Genomic DNA, 16,934 nt, shown 5'->3' with positions numbered 1-16,934 from the left:
CAAAAACACTCGGAACTGATTTCTTTTACAGTTTGGAAAATACTTCTAAACGATAAGTAGACATAGCGACTAAATTTCGGAAAAGCATGTTTACAATAAATTACGGCCGCAGTCCAGCAAAATGTGCATCATTTGAGCGCCTGCAAGCACCTCACTCGTGACGACAGATGTTCAGTTGTCGTAATGATGATGAGGAACGTAATTCCCGCGCGCACTACTCAGAGTCACCGCCACATCATAACTGCATGTAAACAACTTCAAGCATGTGACGTCATCATTCGTACCCGAGCACTGGGCAGGATTGAAGGCTGGTATAGATTACGTCTTGGTTTTGTAAATAAGCAGTTTTGAGTCAGAACACAAAAAACAGATTGAGTATCGTAAATACAACTTTGCTTCAACTTGACAGCCAATCGTGGAGAGCGGAAGCAACACTTTACTTACCGACCATCAGAAAGATTATTTATATACAGAGTGGAGAATTTTACCAGGGATTCATTTGAAGAACTATTAAATGGCGTAATTTACTATGTTGTCACTAACGTGTTCACGGTCGTCATAAGAAGAATTTCCCTAACTGATGGAGAAAAGAAGCAGATACCTTCGTTTAATGAAAAAATATATTTTATACGGTGAGCTATATTTTACCTCAAAAGCTCACAAGCTTTAATTAACACTGGCAACTTTTTGTTCAGCAATAACCATGGCAGGCCGAATAATTTACAACGATTATTTTATTGCATCACACGAAGGTAAAGAAATATATTCACATTCATTCTGATAATTTACTTCTGAACAACAGATAATTTTTTCTTTTTCTTCATAGGCAAAAGTTTCGAGACAAATTCTTGGTGACTGCCAGACACAGGAAGCTGCAGCTGAGCGCAGCTCTTCTGAATAAACGAGCGGCTTTTCTGCAACATCGACTGAGACTTGAGGAGCTTTTTTGTTGATCGCGACTCGCCCTCGAGACCGCCGGTGGTGGCGCTGGAGTAGCTAGAGGCAATAGGAACTGACTCGACCTCCTTATCCTTGCTAAACCCTCCCACTGACGAGGCTGCAGTCGCAGCTAAAACGCTGCTGGACAAAGACTTATGCAGTAGCTTCACATTTTTCTTCTCCTTTTTCAAAAGTGACTGCGGCGCCGCAGCGGAATATATAGTGGAGCTTGACTCGTCCAGAAGCTTTGAACTTTTCTTCTTCTTTTTTAAAACTGGCTGCGACGTAGCAGCCAGATTTATAGTGGAGTTTGACTCACTCAGAATCTTTGACCTTTTTTGAGAAGTCCCAACTAACTTGAGCGACTCCTGCCCGAGAGGCTGTTCGGTTTTACAGAGTTTCATTTTCTTCTTCTTCGGTGAAGCGAGACGCGTGTCACCGCGACGCTTCTGTCCCCCAGGAGATCTGAACAGGATAAAAGGGAACGATACACGAACTGTAGCGCCATTATCAACGTAAGGTGAAAAAAATTACAGAAGAAAGGCCGAAATAAAGTTAGGGTCCAATTGAAGATCATTAATTAGAAACTGAATTAAATTAAAATTAACTGAGCGGCGAACGGCTTCAGTGTGAAGCATCAGTAAGGCTTCTGTGGTAGTTTCCAGTACCTGATGTAGGTATGAGCGTGGGTGATCAATCAATATCAGCTTCACGAAGATATTCACGTTGTAATAGTGGAATATATAGAAATTGAACCGACCGAGAATCAGAATTTACAAGGGCTATACTTGAAGACTTTTCTATGTCAATTGCAAAATAATCCGAGTACTGAATGACTAAAACACTTTAAGATGGAAACAAGCAGGCAACATAAGTCATTACCTACAAATAACCTCCCCCAAGTCAAGTAGGTCTTCACAAGGGGTGATAGTGGCCCGGAGAGGCGCCGCTCGCGAGGTAACCTCTCTACACGTGGCCAGTTCGGGGCTGTCTGGCGCAGCGACATGACCGGAGTTGCTGGATGGCGACGCACTGAAAATGAACGTAAGCGTTGCAATACGAGGAGTTAGTGACGACAACTAATAAGACACGAGCGTTCTTCTCGCTGCAGCTGCGCCTAAGGCACCATTTGATGTAATTTTAAGAGCAGTCCTCCCGTCTCGTCAAAAAGAGGTGGTTTATAAATTTTTCACGTCTTTTGAACACGCCACAGCGAATAGTCACTATGAAAATTCTACGACCGATTTTATTCGGTGAATTCAAAACCAGAAAACTTTCCCTACTAATAACAGTTACTATATAATAACAGTTAATATAATATATAACATAAAGCAGAGTAGAAGCACAAAATGAATGTTCAATAATATAGAAATATACTGTCGCAAAAATATTAATACATTTAATTTGGAATTTAAAAGCAAAAACAATGCCACAAAAATTCACCATATCTTTGTAAGAGAAAACGTTTCGGAGTCCAGCTCCATCGTCAGTTCACAAAATTCAGTTCAGAAGAAGTTCAGATCTAGAAACACAAATACAATCAATTAGTAGAGTAAAAGGCACTGTTGGGTTATAAAACGGAGAATAAATAAATAAGACATGAAATTAACGCTAGTAAACGGCCTATCTATTTACTATTTCAAGAGGAACAGAGCTAAAAGCAGCATTTAGACTAGGCTTCTGCTTGAATATATATAGAGATTCTAAAATGCGTAGATCAGTAACACCGGAATATATATTCAAACAGAAGCCTAGTCTAAATGCCGCTTTTAGCTCTGTTCCTCTTGAAATAGTAAATAGATAGGCCGTTTACTAGCGTTAATTTCATGTCTTATTTATTTATTCTCCGTTTTAAAACCCAACAGTGCCTTTTACTCTACTAATTGATTGTATTTGTGTTTCTAGATCTGAACTTCTTCTGAACTGAATTTTGTGAACTGACGATGGAGCTGGACTCCGAAACGTTTTCTCTTATAAAGATATGGTGAATTTTTGTGGTATTGTTTTTGCTTTTAAATTCCTAGTTAACTTGCTATTTAAGCAAACAAGTGATTTTAATACATTTAATTTATTTCAGTAACCCTGGAGTGCCGCCTTACTACAGTACTATCAAAATTTGCAGTGGAGACACAGGCTTCCGCCATGCATACTCTTAGCTCATTATTCAAGTATAAAAAACCCACGTGCATGCATGAGAATAAGTGAATGTTAACCATGGCCACCATAAAGAGGAAAATTGCTTGATATTGCTCACATGTCACTGGATAAAGTTGCTGGCAAGCCTTGTAAAATTGTTCCGGCAGACGCCTCAGCAACATCAGCTGCTGAAGTTGGGGCAGCAGCAGCATCAGAGAGAGGAATCCCGCAGAGCAGGCAGCTGAGGTGGGCGTAGCCTCCCTCCAGGCAGGGCAGCAGGTAAAGGCAAAGAGCCCTGCACACACAACGCTTCATTACAACCCAGTTCAATAACACATCTAAAAATCTCTCACAGTACGCATGCCTAAAAATTTCATTACAAGTTTCGGCAACATTGTGAAGTGAGAGAATGGAGTAAGGGCATTTAAGTATAATTAATGTTATTAGTATATAAAGTACCGTATACCATTACTATATAAAGTACCGTATTCTACTGACAACGCTGAAGAGTGCTAAAGCCAACCCCTGACGCTGGTTGATGCTGAGTTTGCACTGCAGCCACACAGCTGCTTCACAGCATTGCTCCTGCAACACACAACGTCATTAGTGGCGGTGATAGTCGCTGCGCCCTGGCAGTTTTATAATGAAGCTTCAACAGGAACGCTGCTTCACAGCATTGCTCCTGCAACACACGTCACAGGAACGCTACTTCACAGCACTGCTCCTGCAACACACGTCACAGGAACGCTGCTTCACAGCATTGCTCCTGCAACACACGTCACAGGAACGCTGCTTCACAGCATTGCTCTAAGGGCTCACTTGAAGACCTGCGCCTGAGCAGCCACAGCTGTGGAAAATTTATTTTGTCTGTGGAGGACGTTATAAGACCAACGCATGCCGATGTCAGAACCAAGCGTCAATCAAGGAACGAGACAGAATGAATTAATATGTCAGGACCAATAAAATTGTCAGACATGGCAAAGTGCACAATTTATCATGCTTCCAAAGCAATCAATATACCGTACTATAAATGTGTATGAAAATCTGTTCAGGCTTCATTGAAGAAAAAAATCTTTCCTCTTCAAAGAATCAAACGAAATTTTGAACATGAAACTACTTTGCAGGGAACTATTATCACTTTGAATTGTGAGACTTACAGACGCGTGTGTGAGGGCAGCGTGGCTTCTGGCCAAGAGCAGCAGCAGTTGTCGCAGCAGAGCAGGAGATGGCAGGCGAGCGTGACTGCACACCGATAATGACTTTGTTAACATTTATATCACATCTATTAAAATGATTACATAGCACAAACTTTCCATCTATAGAAGTTAAAACACACTTTTAGCAAGATTAAATGTTTTTAAATACTGATTTATACAATCATTCCAGTCTCAAACTTCTAGAAAAGCTAACTCCACGTTATTTCTTAACTGCCATACCCAATTCAGAATTAATTAGAAAAAGTAGCATGAGCACACTGGCATCAGTGATTTCCTGAAACATAACTCATTATTGTACGATGGTATGTTATGTTACAGCACATGTCATAACTCATTATTGTACGCTGGTATGTTATGTTACAGCACAAGTCATAACTCATTATTGTACACTGGTATGATATGTTACAGCACAAGTCATAACTCATTATTGTACGCTGGTAGTATGTTATGTTACAGCACATGTCATAACTCTTTATTGTACGCCGGTATGATATGTTACAGCACATGTCATAACTCATTATTGTACGCTGGTATGATATGTTACAGCACAAATCATAACTCAATATTGTACGCTGGTATGATATGTTACAGCACAAGTCATAACTCATTATTGTACGCTGGTATGTTATGTTACAGCACAAGTCATAACTCATTATTGTACGCTGGTATGTTATGTTACAGCACAACGCATAACTCATTATTGCACAATGGTATGTTATAGCACAACACTACCATTTGCTCAAATGTGGAAAAAACTAGAACAAGAACACATCAATGGGTTCAGCTTATCTTTTTTAAAAGTTACTCAAAGGTGTGTTAACACACAAACATTACAGAACTGATCTTCATTCAGATATGGTGAAAAATGTAGATTTAGATGAAGTAATCTTTGTCTATTGACAGTTTGTCCATAAAATGTCTGGAAGAATCTCATCTTACAGGTTTTCTGTAAAAAATCCAGTTCTAGTGCTTATCCAAAGCATGGTGAGGAAGCAAGTGGCGTCGTTTTATGGAATACGGTGTAAACAATGAAGATAACAGGAAAATTCAGCATCATTTCAAGAAGAAAAACTCTTCTGTTGCTTAAAAAATTATTGGCCCTCTTAATTTCTACATTTTTGTTCAAAAACGGTAGCCCAACATGTTCGAGAACCAAAAGCAATGTACCGTAGCAGTTGGTAAACAGCTAAAGTTTACATAGTCTTGTATTGTATAAATAAAAACAATGCACTTAATTCTCTAGCTTGCTACAATGCTACTGCTGTCAAGAAAAGATTCAGTTTGAGGATCAAGCATGAAAGTTATGAACCAAGTAAAATTTCTAATGGTCCTAACGGATGATAATGAGAACAAGTTTCTTGAATTGAAAGTAAGCTTCAAGTTGAGGTCATGTAAACATGGCACAATAAGGGAGCTGTAGGATCATGTCTAGGTTTTACTAAATGTACCTATTGTTATTAATGTATAGCAGCATGAAATAACTGCTGGTGCTGGATAATTATCATGCAGTCAAAAAGCTTGTAACTGTAGTTTCCTGGGCATGTTATAAGGTTCAGCTTAATCTAGCATTTGTCTCTATGTTTGAGATGTTTTGACATTTTTTAATTTTAACAAATTATTTGACTGAAACATCAATTTAATATGATTTTAAACAGTTTTTGTTTCCAAGTTGATTTCAGGTTAGGGAAAGTTGGCAAGGCTGGGAACAGGCAAGAGCTGGGTGGTCCATTTGCTTGCCCTTGTAAATCATAAGCAGCCAAAATAGAATTAATATGGATTTATAAATCACTTCCTCATAAAAAATGACACTCATACTCCATGAATACTAACGGTAGTTTAGAAGATATTTTGCAGGCAGACAGCATGAGGGAGACGTCACTCACGAGAGCAGCTGTACGAGATTTGAGGTAATGCTTCATGGCGCGGGCAACCTGCACAGCATTCATCACTTAATAGCCTGAATCAGAGGATTAATCTATACCGTCAAACGGGGTAATAAGGGACGGGCGGGGTAATAAGGGACAGTCCTCTGACATTTTGTAGAAATGTTGTAGCAGCTAAACTAATTAAAATATTGCAAAACTAAAAATAGTGGCGTTAAAGTTAAACATTTTTCCTATCTATGTAGCATAAAGAAAGTAAAGAAATCATACATTTTGTGTATCATACATACAAGTGAGATTTAGGAAAAGTACCTCTGCCAAAGTCTGTAGCAAAAAAATATTCACCATATTAAAAAATTTTACTTACATAAAAGCTGCACACATGTCCTATATGAAGAAATGCTACCTATATGACAGCTGATATGAAGCTTGCAGTGGACAAGGTCATTGTTAATGCTCAATGGCATGTTCGTGGATTAGGTAATATCACATCAATAATACGGTAATGCATGGACAAGGTGATATCATATCAATAAAGGAAAAACAAGTAAAACAGAAAGTGTCATTTATTCTACATTTACATCATCTACAAAGGAAGAGGAAGACTTCAGAGTACTTTTAGTAATGGATGAGTGGTACACTTTGCATGCTTCAAACATTTTAAAATTAAGTTTTATTTCAAGTGTCCCTAATTACCCCATTCCCAGGGTTAGTTCAGTAGGCTTTTATTTTGCATCTGGCACCTTACGAATCGCATATAGAATTTTTCAGAGATGCCATACAATAGCCCTTACAAATACCTTTAAAATGAGCCTAAACTCGTTTATGAAATGTTTCATGGTAAGAAGTTATTAAGGAAAAATGCTCAGAACCATCCCTTATTACCCTGCTTTATGGTACTAAAATTTAGAGAGAAGTTGGGGAAAATTTTTGAAGCTAAGGTTAAGAGGAAGATCATAATATTCAATTATTGAGTGTGTTATAACCCAAACTAAACAGTATTAAAAGGCGATATGGGATGATTTTGTTGTGAGGTTCAGGACTGCAGTCTTCCTCTTGCTAAACTAGGTCCTAGACCATACCTACATATTTAATTTTAATTATTAATAAGAAATATGCCTGTATATTGCAGCCTTATATGCATACCAATGGAAATAACTTCTTAAATTATTCGTGCAGTAAAAACAAAACAAATTGAAGCTTTACTTATAGGAAGGAAAATGAATTGACAATACTCTTATCCAATATGAAAACAATTCACCATATTAGTTAACCATAGCAGCTGTTATCAAGATGAATGCAGGATTCATAGTATTTCACTTTTATGTTCCTTCTTAGCATATTTTTGTGATAGATTAAGGATTTCCAAAAATAGGTACATATAATAGCAAGTGTAATTCAAAATCTTATTAGAAACAAACCTGTGATAATTTTGGAAAGAACTTCTCAGACCTCATGTCTCGCTTGTGTTTAACGATTGTGTTGATAAAGCTGCACTCCAGGGACAGGAGCTCTACTACCTTTTCTTCATTGAGTTCCCGTGAGGTCTTGTGCAGGCCGTCTTTTAGCTCCTGTAGCCACTGACCTGATTCAAAATACATAAAAATAAGAACTAACATCTTCTGGGGCTGTGAATAACATTTGAAACTCTGCAACTAACATCCAGCTGTATTCAAAATCATCATACAATATTTGAATATAGACTGTAAAAATCTCATAAAAACCACAATCACAGCAAAAAAATTGATCTGGCAACCTCTTTTTGTTTGTACTTTTCTTCAGTCAAAAGAAGTCTATCACATTTAAATATGATCAATACATTTTAGATTACTAGTGATCACTTTTTTACCAATATTAGCTGAGAAATTGATACAAGAGAAATATAATAATAAAAAGGCTTATACATCAAAATGTAATATGATAATCAATAATGAACATTAATTACAAATCAGATGATTAAACAATTCAATAAAATTTTCAAGTAATAATAACTCTTTACTCACCAACATTATAATACCCAGCTGCTTCTGCATAATCTTCAATAAGTTCTATTGTAAATTGTCTAGTAGCAATGGCAGGAGTAGGCATTTTACAGTACATCCAATATGCCATGATGGTTACAACTTGCAAATTATTTTCAAAATCACACAATATTTTCTAATGAGTAGGTATGAAATATTATAGGTATAACTAATAGTAGGTGAATACAAGTTTAGATAATTTACAATCAAATTCTCATATTTGGTGTTGATCTTACTAAAATTAAATCAAGAACTGTGTGTATGGAATGTTTATAACTTCATCAAGGTTCAAAAATATTTAAAATCAGGCTTGATCAAGTTACCTTCTCCTTTCACTGACATTTTAGATGCCAGTTAGCAGCAGATAGATATTATGTAGGTACTCATTGTACTGCATTTAACTTGCTGCATCTAAAAAATATAAAATACCTAACACTGGACTCCAGGGTGCAGAAGGTGGAAGCAGCGTTGCCAATATATGGATTTTTAGGCCCAAAGCGTTGCCAACCATTTTCAAGATGTATTGCTTAGTAATTTTTAATGAAAAGCCATTTATGCCGAGTAATGAAAAACTATTCACAAGTCACGAACTTATTTACAAGGTTGCATGCACGTGTTACTCCAAATAACTAATTTTACCCTAAAAACAGTCCGATTGTACAGCAAGTGTCAACTGAACATGTGATGATGCAGTCTGACCACTCTAATGTGACTGCAAGTACATTTTATTTACGTTTTTTTGGCGGGAACTCATCGCAACCAATTTCCGGACAAGCTTTACTGCATCCTGATCCATCCAACGTACCGGAAACCTTACTTTTTTCTAAATAGTTGGCCAAAGACTGACAAATATATTAAATGCAAGAATTTCAATTTAAATGTGTCGGCAAGATCTTCTAAAGGCGTAAATTTTGCTACTGAAGCATTGCCAAAGATCTTGCAACATTCATCCACTCTCTGCTGACTCTGCACAGTGGACACTGGTCAGAACTACAATTCGCAAGGTAAAATTGTAGTTTAATTAAGGATTTTTAAATTTCCAAAAAAAGTCAGGTTACATTTTGTTGTAAAAAATGTTTCCATTAAAGGCTGTCAACACATATAAATTACTGTAAAATGGGGTAACTTTGACCACTTTTTTTCAAAATGATGTCATTTTTTTACTAGATAAGTTAAACTTAAATTAAAACATGCAAAATATAGGTCTATACTCTAGCTTCAATTACTATAAATTGCTGGCTCCTGCCTTTCATAGTTTTGATGTAATTTCAAAAAAAGTAATGGTCTTTGCTACACCAGCTCTTGGGGTTTCTTCGACTGGGTGGTAAAATCTTTTATTTTTTGGTAAAAAGTCCAAATAACTCCAGGTTTTAGTGCATTGTAGTAGAACTCTTCTAGTTACATACCTATGCAAATGACAAATTTTAGGAAAGTGTCATAGTTTGTAAATTGGGGGCGTGGCCCCCCAATGGGCAAAATGTGACCACCTAATGGCCGCCGTAATGGGGTAACATTGACCGGCTTGGAAATTAAGTTAAAATTACCATATATAAGACTATATAGAGTCTGAAACAAAGAAAAACATTAAGAGGTGTATCAAACATAAAACATCTTATATATGTAACTATGGTAATTTTAACTTAATTTCCAAGCCAGTCAATGTTACCCCATCACGGCTGCCATTAGGTGGTCAGAGTTCCCCCATTGGGGGGGTGGCACCCCCCATTTGCAAACTATGACACTTTCCTAAAACTTGTCATTTGCATATATAACTAGAAGAGTTCTACTACAATGCATCAAAACCTGGAGTTTTAACAAAAAATAAAAAAAATTGGAGGTGGTACTCCGACTGTTGTTACCCGCATCACAAGACAATACCTGTCGTCACATGAGATCCTTCATAGAATAACTTTCTAGATTTCATAATGAGAACTTTTCTGTATCGTATATCATACTATAAGTCAACAGGCTTTAAATAATAGCTCTTTTTTGTGGGTCACATTTTTAATTTTTTAACCTACTATCAGATATGCAAACTTTTTAAATTTTTCTATTGTGTTGCATAGCCTCAGTATTAGGCCTAAGGCCTTTAATGGCCATTGACAAAATTTTTCTATATCAAATAGTTTTTGAGTTTTGGGGGTTTTGTTAAAAAAACAAAAAGTGGTCAAAGTTACCCAGGGTTGTCAAAGTCACCCTATTTTATGGTACTATGTGGTAACCAAGTTAGGTGAAAGCAAAAACTGCATGCAGATTGAATTCATTGAAAAACAACAAGATGGTGGACAGGATGAACAAGCCAATTTTGATTTAGCTGCATAGTACTATGATAGTAGGCATCATCTTTCAACATCCATGCTCCCTTTTTTAATTTTTTTGATTGTTTCTAACTCATGCTTGGAGTTGGCAGCAAACAAAGGAAGCTAAAATTTTATCAAAAATCTTGTTTATTGATAATTTTTATTTGTTTCCTTTCAGAGCTTTGCTTTGTTGTGTGCAACCCAAATTGAATGAGAAAAAAAAATGTGTGCTTTTGTTCATGCTGCAAAAATTTCAACATTTTGTCAAGCGTGTGTATGGTCTGTAATATGCTACCAAGTCATGTGCATTGCCATGTGGCAATGCATTTCCATCTGTAATACTAGATGTAATCATGTAGGCTGCTCTGGCAGCTCTGAGCTCTGCACCTGGACCAGGTGCTGGAGTCTGGAGACTGGACTGCTGGTGGGCAGGCCCGGGAGCTTAACCAGATAACAGGCGACAATTTTTTTTATATCCTTACTTGCTCACACTTTTTTTTATTTCCCTAGCCACGACAATCCATAAACAACACACACAAAACCCCACCGTGGCGCTCTCCTGTGTGTGTGTGCAGCCAGTAGCAGATAGTTACAATATAACTTGAACGATCCCAACCTAACCTTGAAATGCCTAGCCTAACTAAATCTTCCCTTTGTCGACTTTGAAAGATCATACCTCGAGTTCTATCAAAGCTACAATCACGAGACAGAGTTCAAATTGAAGGCAAAGACTTGAATTTTATGATGAGGTTTGGTAAAAAAAATTACGATTTTTTTCCGCAGAGTAGTGAGGTAAAAAGTAGAAAAGTTTAAAAAAAATTTCAAAAAAATGCTTATAACTTTTTGAGTTTTGATTTTTTCGGAAATCTGTCCGCGTTGTCTTGTGTATCTCGTCGAGACGCTTCAAAAACGGGTAGCCAGAATTTCAAAATTCCTCACCGTTTGGCCGCGAGAGATGAAAAACCATGCAAAATGTAAAAACTGGAAAAAACTTTACCTCATAACTTTTTGAGTTTTCAAGTTTTTCAAAATCCGTTTTCACCAGCGTGTTTGTCTCAACAAGACGCACATTTTATTCTCCCATTGCACACCAAAAATGTTTATGGTTTAGCGATGAGAGATGAAAAACCGTCGAAAAGTGAATTTTTTTGGGTTCACGATTTTTTTTAAGGGGGTTCTGAAACTTTTTTCGAGATGAGACCAACAAAAAAAGTTGTAAAATTTATCTGTCCAACTGTGTGCAAAGTTTAAAAAAATTCTGTAGGTTTTTTTCCGAGCTCTGAGCAAAACTTTGAAAAAAACGACGCACCCGCCCCCGGTCTGGCTAGCACATAGAGCGAGTAGGGCAAGGAGCGAGCGACAGCTTAAACGGCCCTCCGGGCATTGGGCGACAAGTCGCCTGGCGCATCGAATAAAGATGGAGGGTTAGGAGTTTCAGGAATACAGTTAATGCTACTGTCACTACTCACTGGAACAGCTGTCTAATGTCCATGAAGGCTTCAAAGGCACAGAAGCAGGCAAAGGTGTAGCGTGTAAGGCCGGCGTCAATGTCTGAGTCAGACATCGACGCGCCCCCACCCCAGCACCCCGAAGTCACATCATTCATGATCATTGTAATTACTTATTAGGAGCTTGAGCTCTGAGGCTCAAGCTCAACTTCTGCTCCACACATACATAACTTACCTATTTTATAATGATAAATATGTGCGAGATACGATTTCAACTACGGTACTACCGGTATCTTGGCACCAGTGGTCACAAATAACGTCATCAAAACTGCAAAGATGCTGCGACTCTAGACCGGCGCCCGTTCACAACCGTGGCAGTAACCGGAGTCCCTACTCCCCTAGTACCGTTGGGAGCGCAGTCGTGCACCACCAATTTTGTGCACCAATAAGCCCTGAATCGAACGCCTTGGATCTCTCCGGACCTACACCAATCAGTCGTGCACCACTTGGCTTTGCCCTCTTCCAGCCTTGAGCCCTTGACCACCACGGTACCACCAGGTCACGGATCGAATATGACTTCTGGGCATTGTTAAATTACGTAATTTTATGTTCACCACATCTGAGGTTAGGTTTCAGATAGCATATTTCTGTTTCTAAAGTTTATTGTCCTTCGACAAGTGGCCGTTCGACCGAGGGCTGGTTCTTTTCTTTCTTTCTTCCTTATTTATTCTTATAGGAGCACTGGAAACTAGTCCATAAAGCCCCTTGCCTAAACTGGGTTTAATTAGTACCCAACTGTTTTAAAAACTCTGAAAATGAAAACCTGAAACAAAGAGAAAACACACACACGGAAAAACAAAAAAAAAACAAATAATAATAAAATAATAATAATAATATTAATAAATAACTAAATAAAATAAAATGATGCAAAAATTAAACATAGACAAATAATAAGGATAAAAGCCGTGAATGAAATAAATATTAGAGTAAATAACAGAAACAAAGAAAATTAAAAAGAAAAATATGTAAATAAGAAAAAATAATGATAAAATAAAATAAATTAGAAAAAAATATACAAAATTAATAAAAATAAAAAATTGAAAAAATAATAAAAAAATAAACAAAAAGAACATATAAGATAAAATTTGAAATAAGAGAAAAAAAAATAAAAAAAAACATGCTAGAACAAAAGAACAATACAATATAAAATGCAATAACATAACAGCATGGACGGCAAACCTGTTGAAGTGAACAAGACATAGCGGCATGCACCGCATTCCACGGGAGCTCCACGGCTCCGCCACAGAACACGGCCCGGCCGTGGAACACGACCAAGCCGCGGAACACGGCCAAGCCAAGGAATGCCGCAGAGCCGAGGAACAAGTCAGAGCCGCAAAGCATATCTATATGCACAATCATCTATATCTATACAGCATATCATATCTCTATATATACACATGGACCTCCTCAGAGAGGCGGCCCAACAACTTTGGATGCTACCACTATGGTCAGTCATCAGGTAAGTATTCTTTTCAACAATTCAAGTTCAAATCTAGTATTAGTTGTCACAGTCACACCCATGCCCTAACTTGCGCCACACATGAGATCATTATGCTAACTGAAGGTCCAGCCTGGGTGGAGGCAGCCTGGAGCTTCTTTTGACTCGACAGTGAAAGGAAGAAAGATGAACTTTGATTGCAAAACAACTAAATTAAACACAATATCCTGTGGGCGGGTTTATGACTGAGGCTAGGGAAGGCTCGGCAAAGTGGGGTAAGAATAGCACTCCTCACAAAAGGCAGTCCCTACTTACATAATCTAGTCATTCCTAAATCTATTAAAACTGCATAGAGTGCTCTTCTTTCCATTATCAAAACAGTCAGTTGAGTGTGAGAAGGAATTTAAATTTAGATTGTTAGTTCCCACATGTGTTAGGTGAATTTATTCTACTCAGGGTTAGAATACCTATTGATTAGGCCAATAACAAATTTATCATCAAAGTACCTGAAGCATATTGGTAGAAGTTAAAAAGGAGGCAACTGCATCAACAATTGCATCCTGGGTGACAGCAGAAAAAGGACCTCCTCCCAGCAGATTCTTTAAATTGACCAGAACATTAAGCGCAGTCAATGCATTAGTACAGATTAATACGAGCAGAGGCATGAATTGGACAATTCAGCAGCAGGTGATGAATGGTTTCTGGAGACCCACAAGGACATAAGGGGCTGTCAACCATGTTGAAACGAGCTAGGTGTGCTTCCACTCCAGCATGACCAGTGCACAGTCTGGCCAGGGCCCTCTCCACAGCTCGATTTTTGTTGAGGGCCCATGGCCAATTGCCCACTTCCCCTTTGATTAAGCTAATGAAGAGGTCCTTCTCTGAATTTCTAATATTGTTCAGCCAGCAACTGTTCCACTTTGATGTGATCTTTATATTCAACTGTCTTGCCAGTTCCTCCTTTGAGATGGCAGTTATTGTGCAGTACCGCAGGGAATGTGCTTCCGCTGCTGCCTGGTCGGCCACCTCATTGCCCCCATCCATCTGTGAAAGCAGCTGTGTGAGAGGAATATTTGGAGTGCATCAGGTCTTGATAAATTTGTTGAGCAGCCTGTGAAGTGGTAGATGATACTGAAGAAAGAGAGAAGTCTGTTAGTAGATGTTTATTGGTGTTAAACCATGGTGGCATTGGAGATATCAGGGTAGATGTGAGTAATCCTGGAATGGTGATCTGTAGAGAGAAGATGGATTTGGCATTGGGTACAAAAGAAGTTAGGTACGGTGTTTCACCTTCAGCAGCCTGAGGGTGGTTGCTGTGAAACAATTCCACCACAACAGGCAACATGGGCAGCTGAATAAGTCGGAGGTAATATTTGCAGACTATCTCACTCCTATAAATGAACAATGGGGGAAGGTTTGCTTCTACTTCCATTAATGACACTGGTGTAGTTTTTCTACAGCCTAAGGCTATGCTGAGGCAGTTGCTTTGGATGACATTCAGTTTGGCAAGGATAGTGGGGGCCGCTGAGGCATAGAGGGCGGCAGCATAATCTAGCCAACTTCTGATCAGTACCTTATATAGCTTCAATAAGAGTGCTCGGTCTGATCCCCAGTGCCTGCTAGAAATAGATTGCAGTAAATTAGTGAAGGGGATGCATGCAAGATTTAGGGAGTTGATTTGGGGTTCCCATCGCAAACATGGGGCATCGAGAACCACCCAGAGATATTTGGCGTTCTGTACATATTCTAAAACAATTCCATTGACGTTTAGTCGAGGAGTTACTTTCTTGTTGGTGAAACACATGCATTTAGTTTTAGAGAGATTTAGAGTCAAACCCCAGCTTTGTGCCCATTGGAAAAATTGTGAGAGTTGCAATTCAATTATACTAGTGGCTGTGTTCATGTCTGGACTACTGGTGAAGAAAGTGATGTCATCTGCATAGTCAGCAGTAGACACGCCTGGCAATGAAGGGAGATCTCTCATCATGACATTAAACAACAGTGGAGAGAGAATGATCCCCTGAGGAACACCAGACTTGATTGTTTTCAGTGATGAGGTCTCACCCTCAAACTGCACCTGAAAGTACCGATCTGTTAGATAGGCCCACAACCATTGCAGCATTGTCCCATGCACACCACATTGACTCAGTTTGTGTAACAGTCCTGTGTGCCAGACTTTATCAAAGGGTAGAGAGAGGTCGCAAAAGGCTACCAGGAGAATGGATTTGGTCTTCAGAGCAGCTCGAATAGCTGCCTCTAGTCTGGCAACTTGATCAATTGCAGCAATGCGGCATCGGCACCCTCCTTGAGATGCACGGAAGGAGTTGTTTGCTCCAGGAAGAAACTCAGACGTTTGTTTAATATCCATTCAAGCAATTTTCCCAAGCATGAGAGCAGGGATGGTTAGCATTTTATTAGGTTTGGGTATGGGCACTATAAGGGAAGTCTTCCAGGCTGTTGGAAGTGAGGCTTCAAGAAAGCAATGGTTAAAATCTGCCAGCAGCCAAGCCTGATATTCTGTTGGTAAGTGGGATAGATGCTCATTGTGAACCTGGTCTAAGCCAGGTGAAGTTTTTCTAAGGTGTTCAAGACCTTTGTTCAACTCATAGAGTGATTGGCTGGTTCAGGTCTGAGTCGCTATCGTCACTCAATGCCAGTGCTAGTGGTAGTATGACATGTGAGGGGTAAGGGGATTGTGCAGGAGATGCTGAGACCTCTTCATAGTGAATTGCAAGAGCCTCTACTTTGGATAGGGGGTCAGAGAGAACTGTGTTGTTGACAATAAAGGGTTGCGATTTGCGGCTGTATGGCATTCGAAGGTCTTTAACTCTTTTCCACAGTATTTTTAAGGGAGTGTTTGATGTACCGTAAAATGGGGTAACTTAGACCACTTTTTTTTTATAAATGATGCCATTTTTTTACTAGCTAAATTAAACTTGAATTGAAACATGCAAAATACAGGTCTATACTCTAGCTTCACTCACCATAAATGGCTAGCTCCTGCCTCTCATAGTCTTTATGTAATTTCAAAAAAAAATGATGGTCTTTGTTACCCCAGCTCTTGGGGTAACTTAGACCGGGTGGTAAAATTAATTATATTTTTTAGTAAAATAACTCCAGGTTTTGGTACATTGCAGTAGAACTCTTCTAGTTACATATGCAAATGACAAACTTGAGGAAAGTGTCATAGTTTGCAAATGGGGGGTCCCACCACCCAGGTGGTCTAAGTTCCCCCAAACGGGAGAACTCTGACCACCTAATGGCAGCCCTGACAGGGTTAACATAGACCGGCCTGGAAATTAAGTTAAATTACCATATATAAGACTCTGTAGAGTCTGAAACCTAAAGAAAAAAACATAAATAGGCTGTCAAACAGAAAAATATGTTATATATGGTAATTTTATATTAACTTCCAAGCCGGTCTATGTTACCCCATCAGGGCTGACATTAGGTGGTCTAAGTTACCCCATTTGGGGGCGGCGCCCCCCATTT

General features: G+C 38.7%; 1 protein-coding gene across 1 annotated transcript; it reads right to left on the bottom strand.

The window, feature by feature from the left end:
• Nucleotides 1-771: 771 nt before the first annotated feature.
• LOC108668703 lies at nucleotides 772-8,320 on the bottom strand. Its single transcript, XM_018155948.1, has 8 exons — nucleotides 8,179-8,320; nucleotides 7,597-7,760; nucleotides 6,123-6,223; nucleotides 4,233-4,317; nucleotides 3,560-3,660; nucleotides 3,194-3,370; nucleotides 1,822-1,971; nucleotides 772-1,404 (listed from the first exon to the last, which is right to left on the bottom strand). Exons 1-8 carry the CDS (start codon nucleotides 8,285-8,287, stop codon nucleotides 786-788), a joined length of 1,506 nt encoding a protein of 501 aa, XP_018011437.1. The 5' UTR covers nucleotides 8,288-8,320; the 3' UTR covers nucleotides 772-785.
• Nucleotides 8,321-16,934: the final 8,614 nt, after the last annotated feature.

This window comes from Hyalella azteca, unplaced genomic scaffold, assembly GCF_000764305.2.
Source record: "Hyalella azteca isolate HAZT.00-mixed unplaced genomic scaffold, Hazt_2.0.2 contig1684, whole genome shotgun sequence".
Lineage (NCBI taxonomy): Eukaryota > Metazoa > Arthropoda > Malacostraca > Amphipoda > Hyalellidae > Hyalella > Hyalella azteca.
This window is presented reverse-complemented; position numbering and strand designations above follow the sequence as displayed.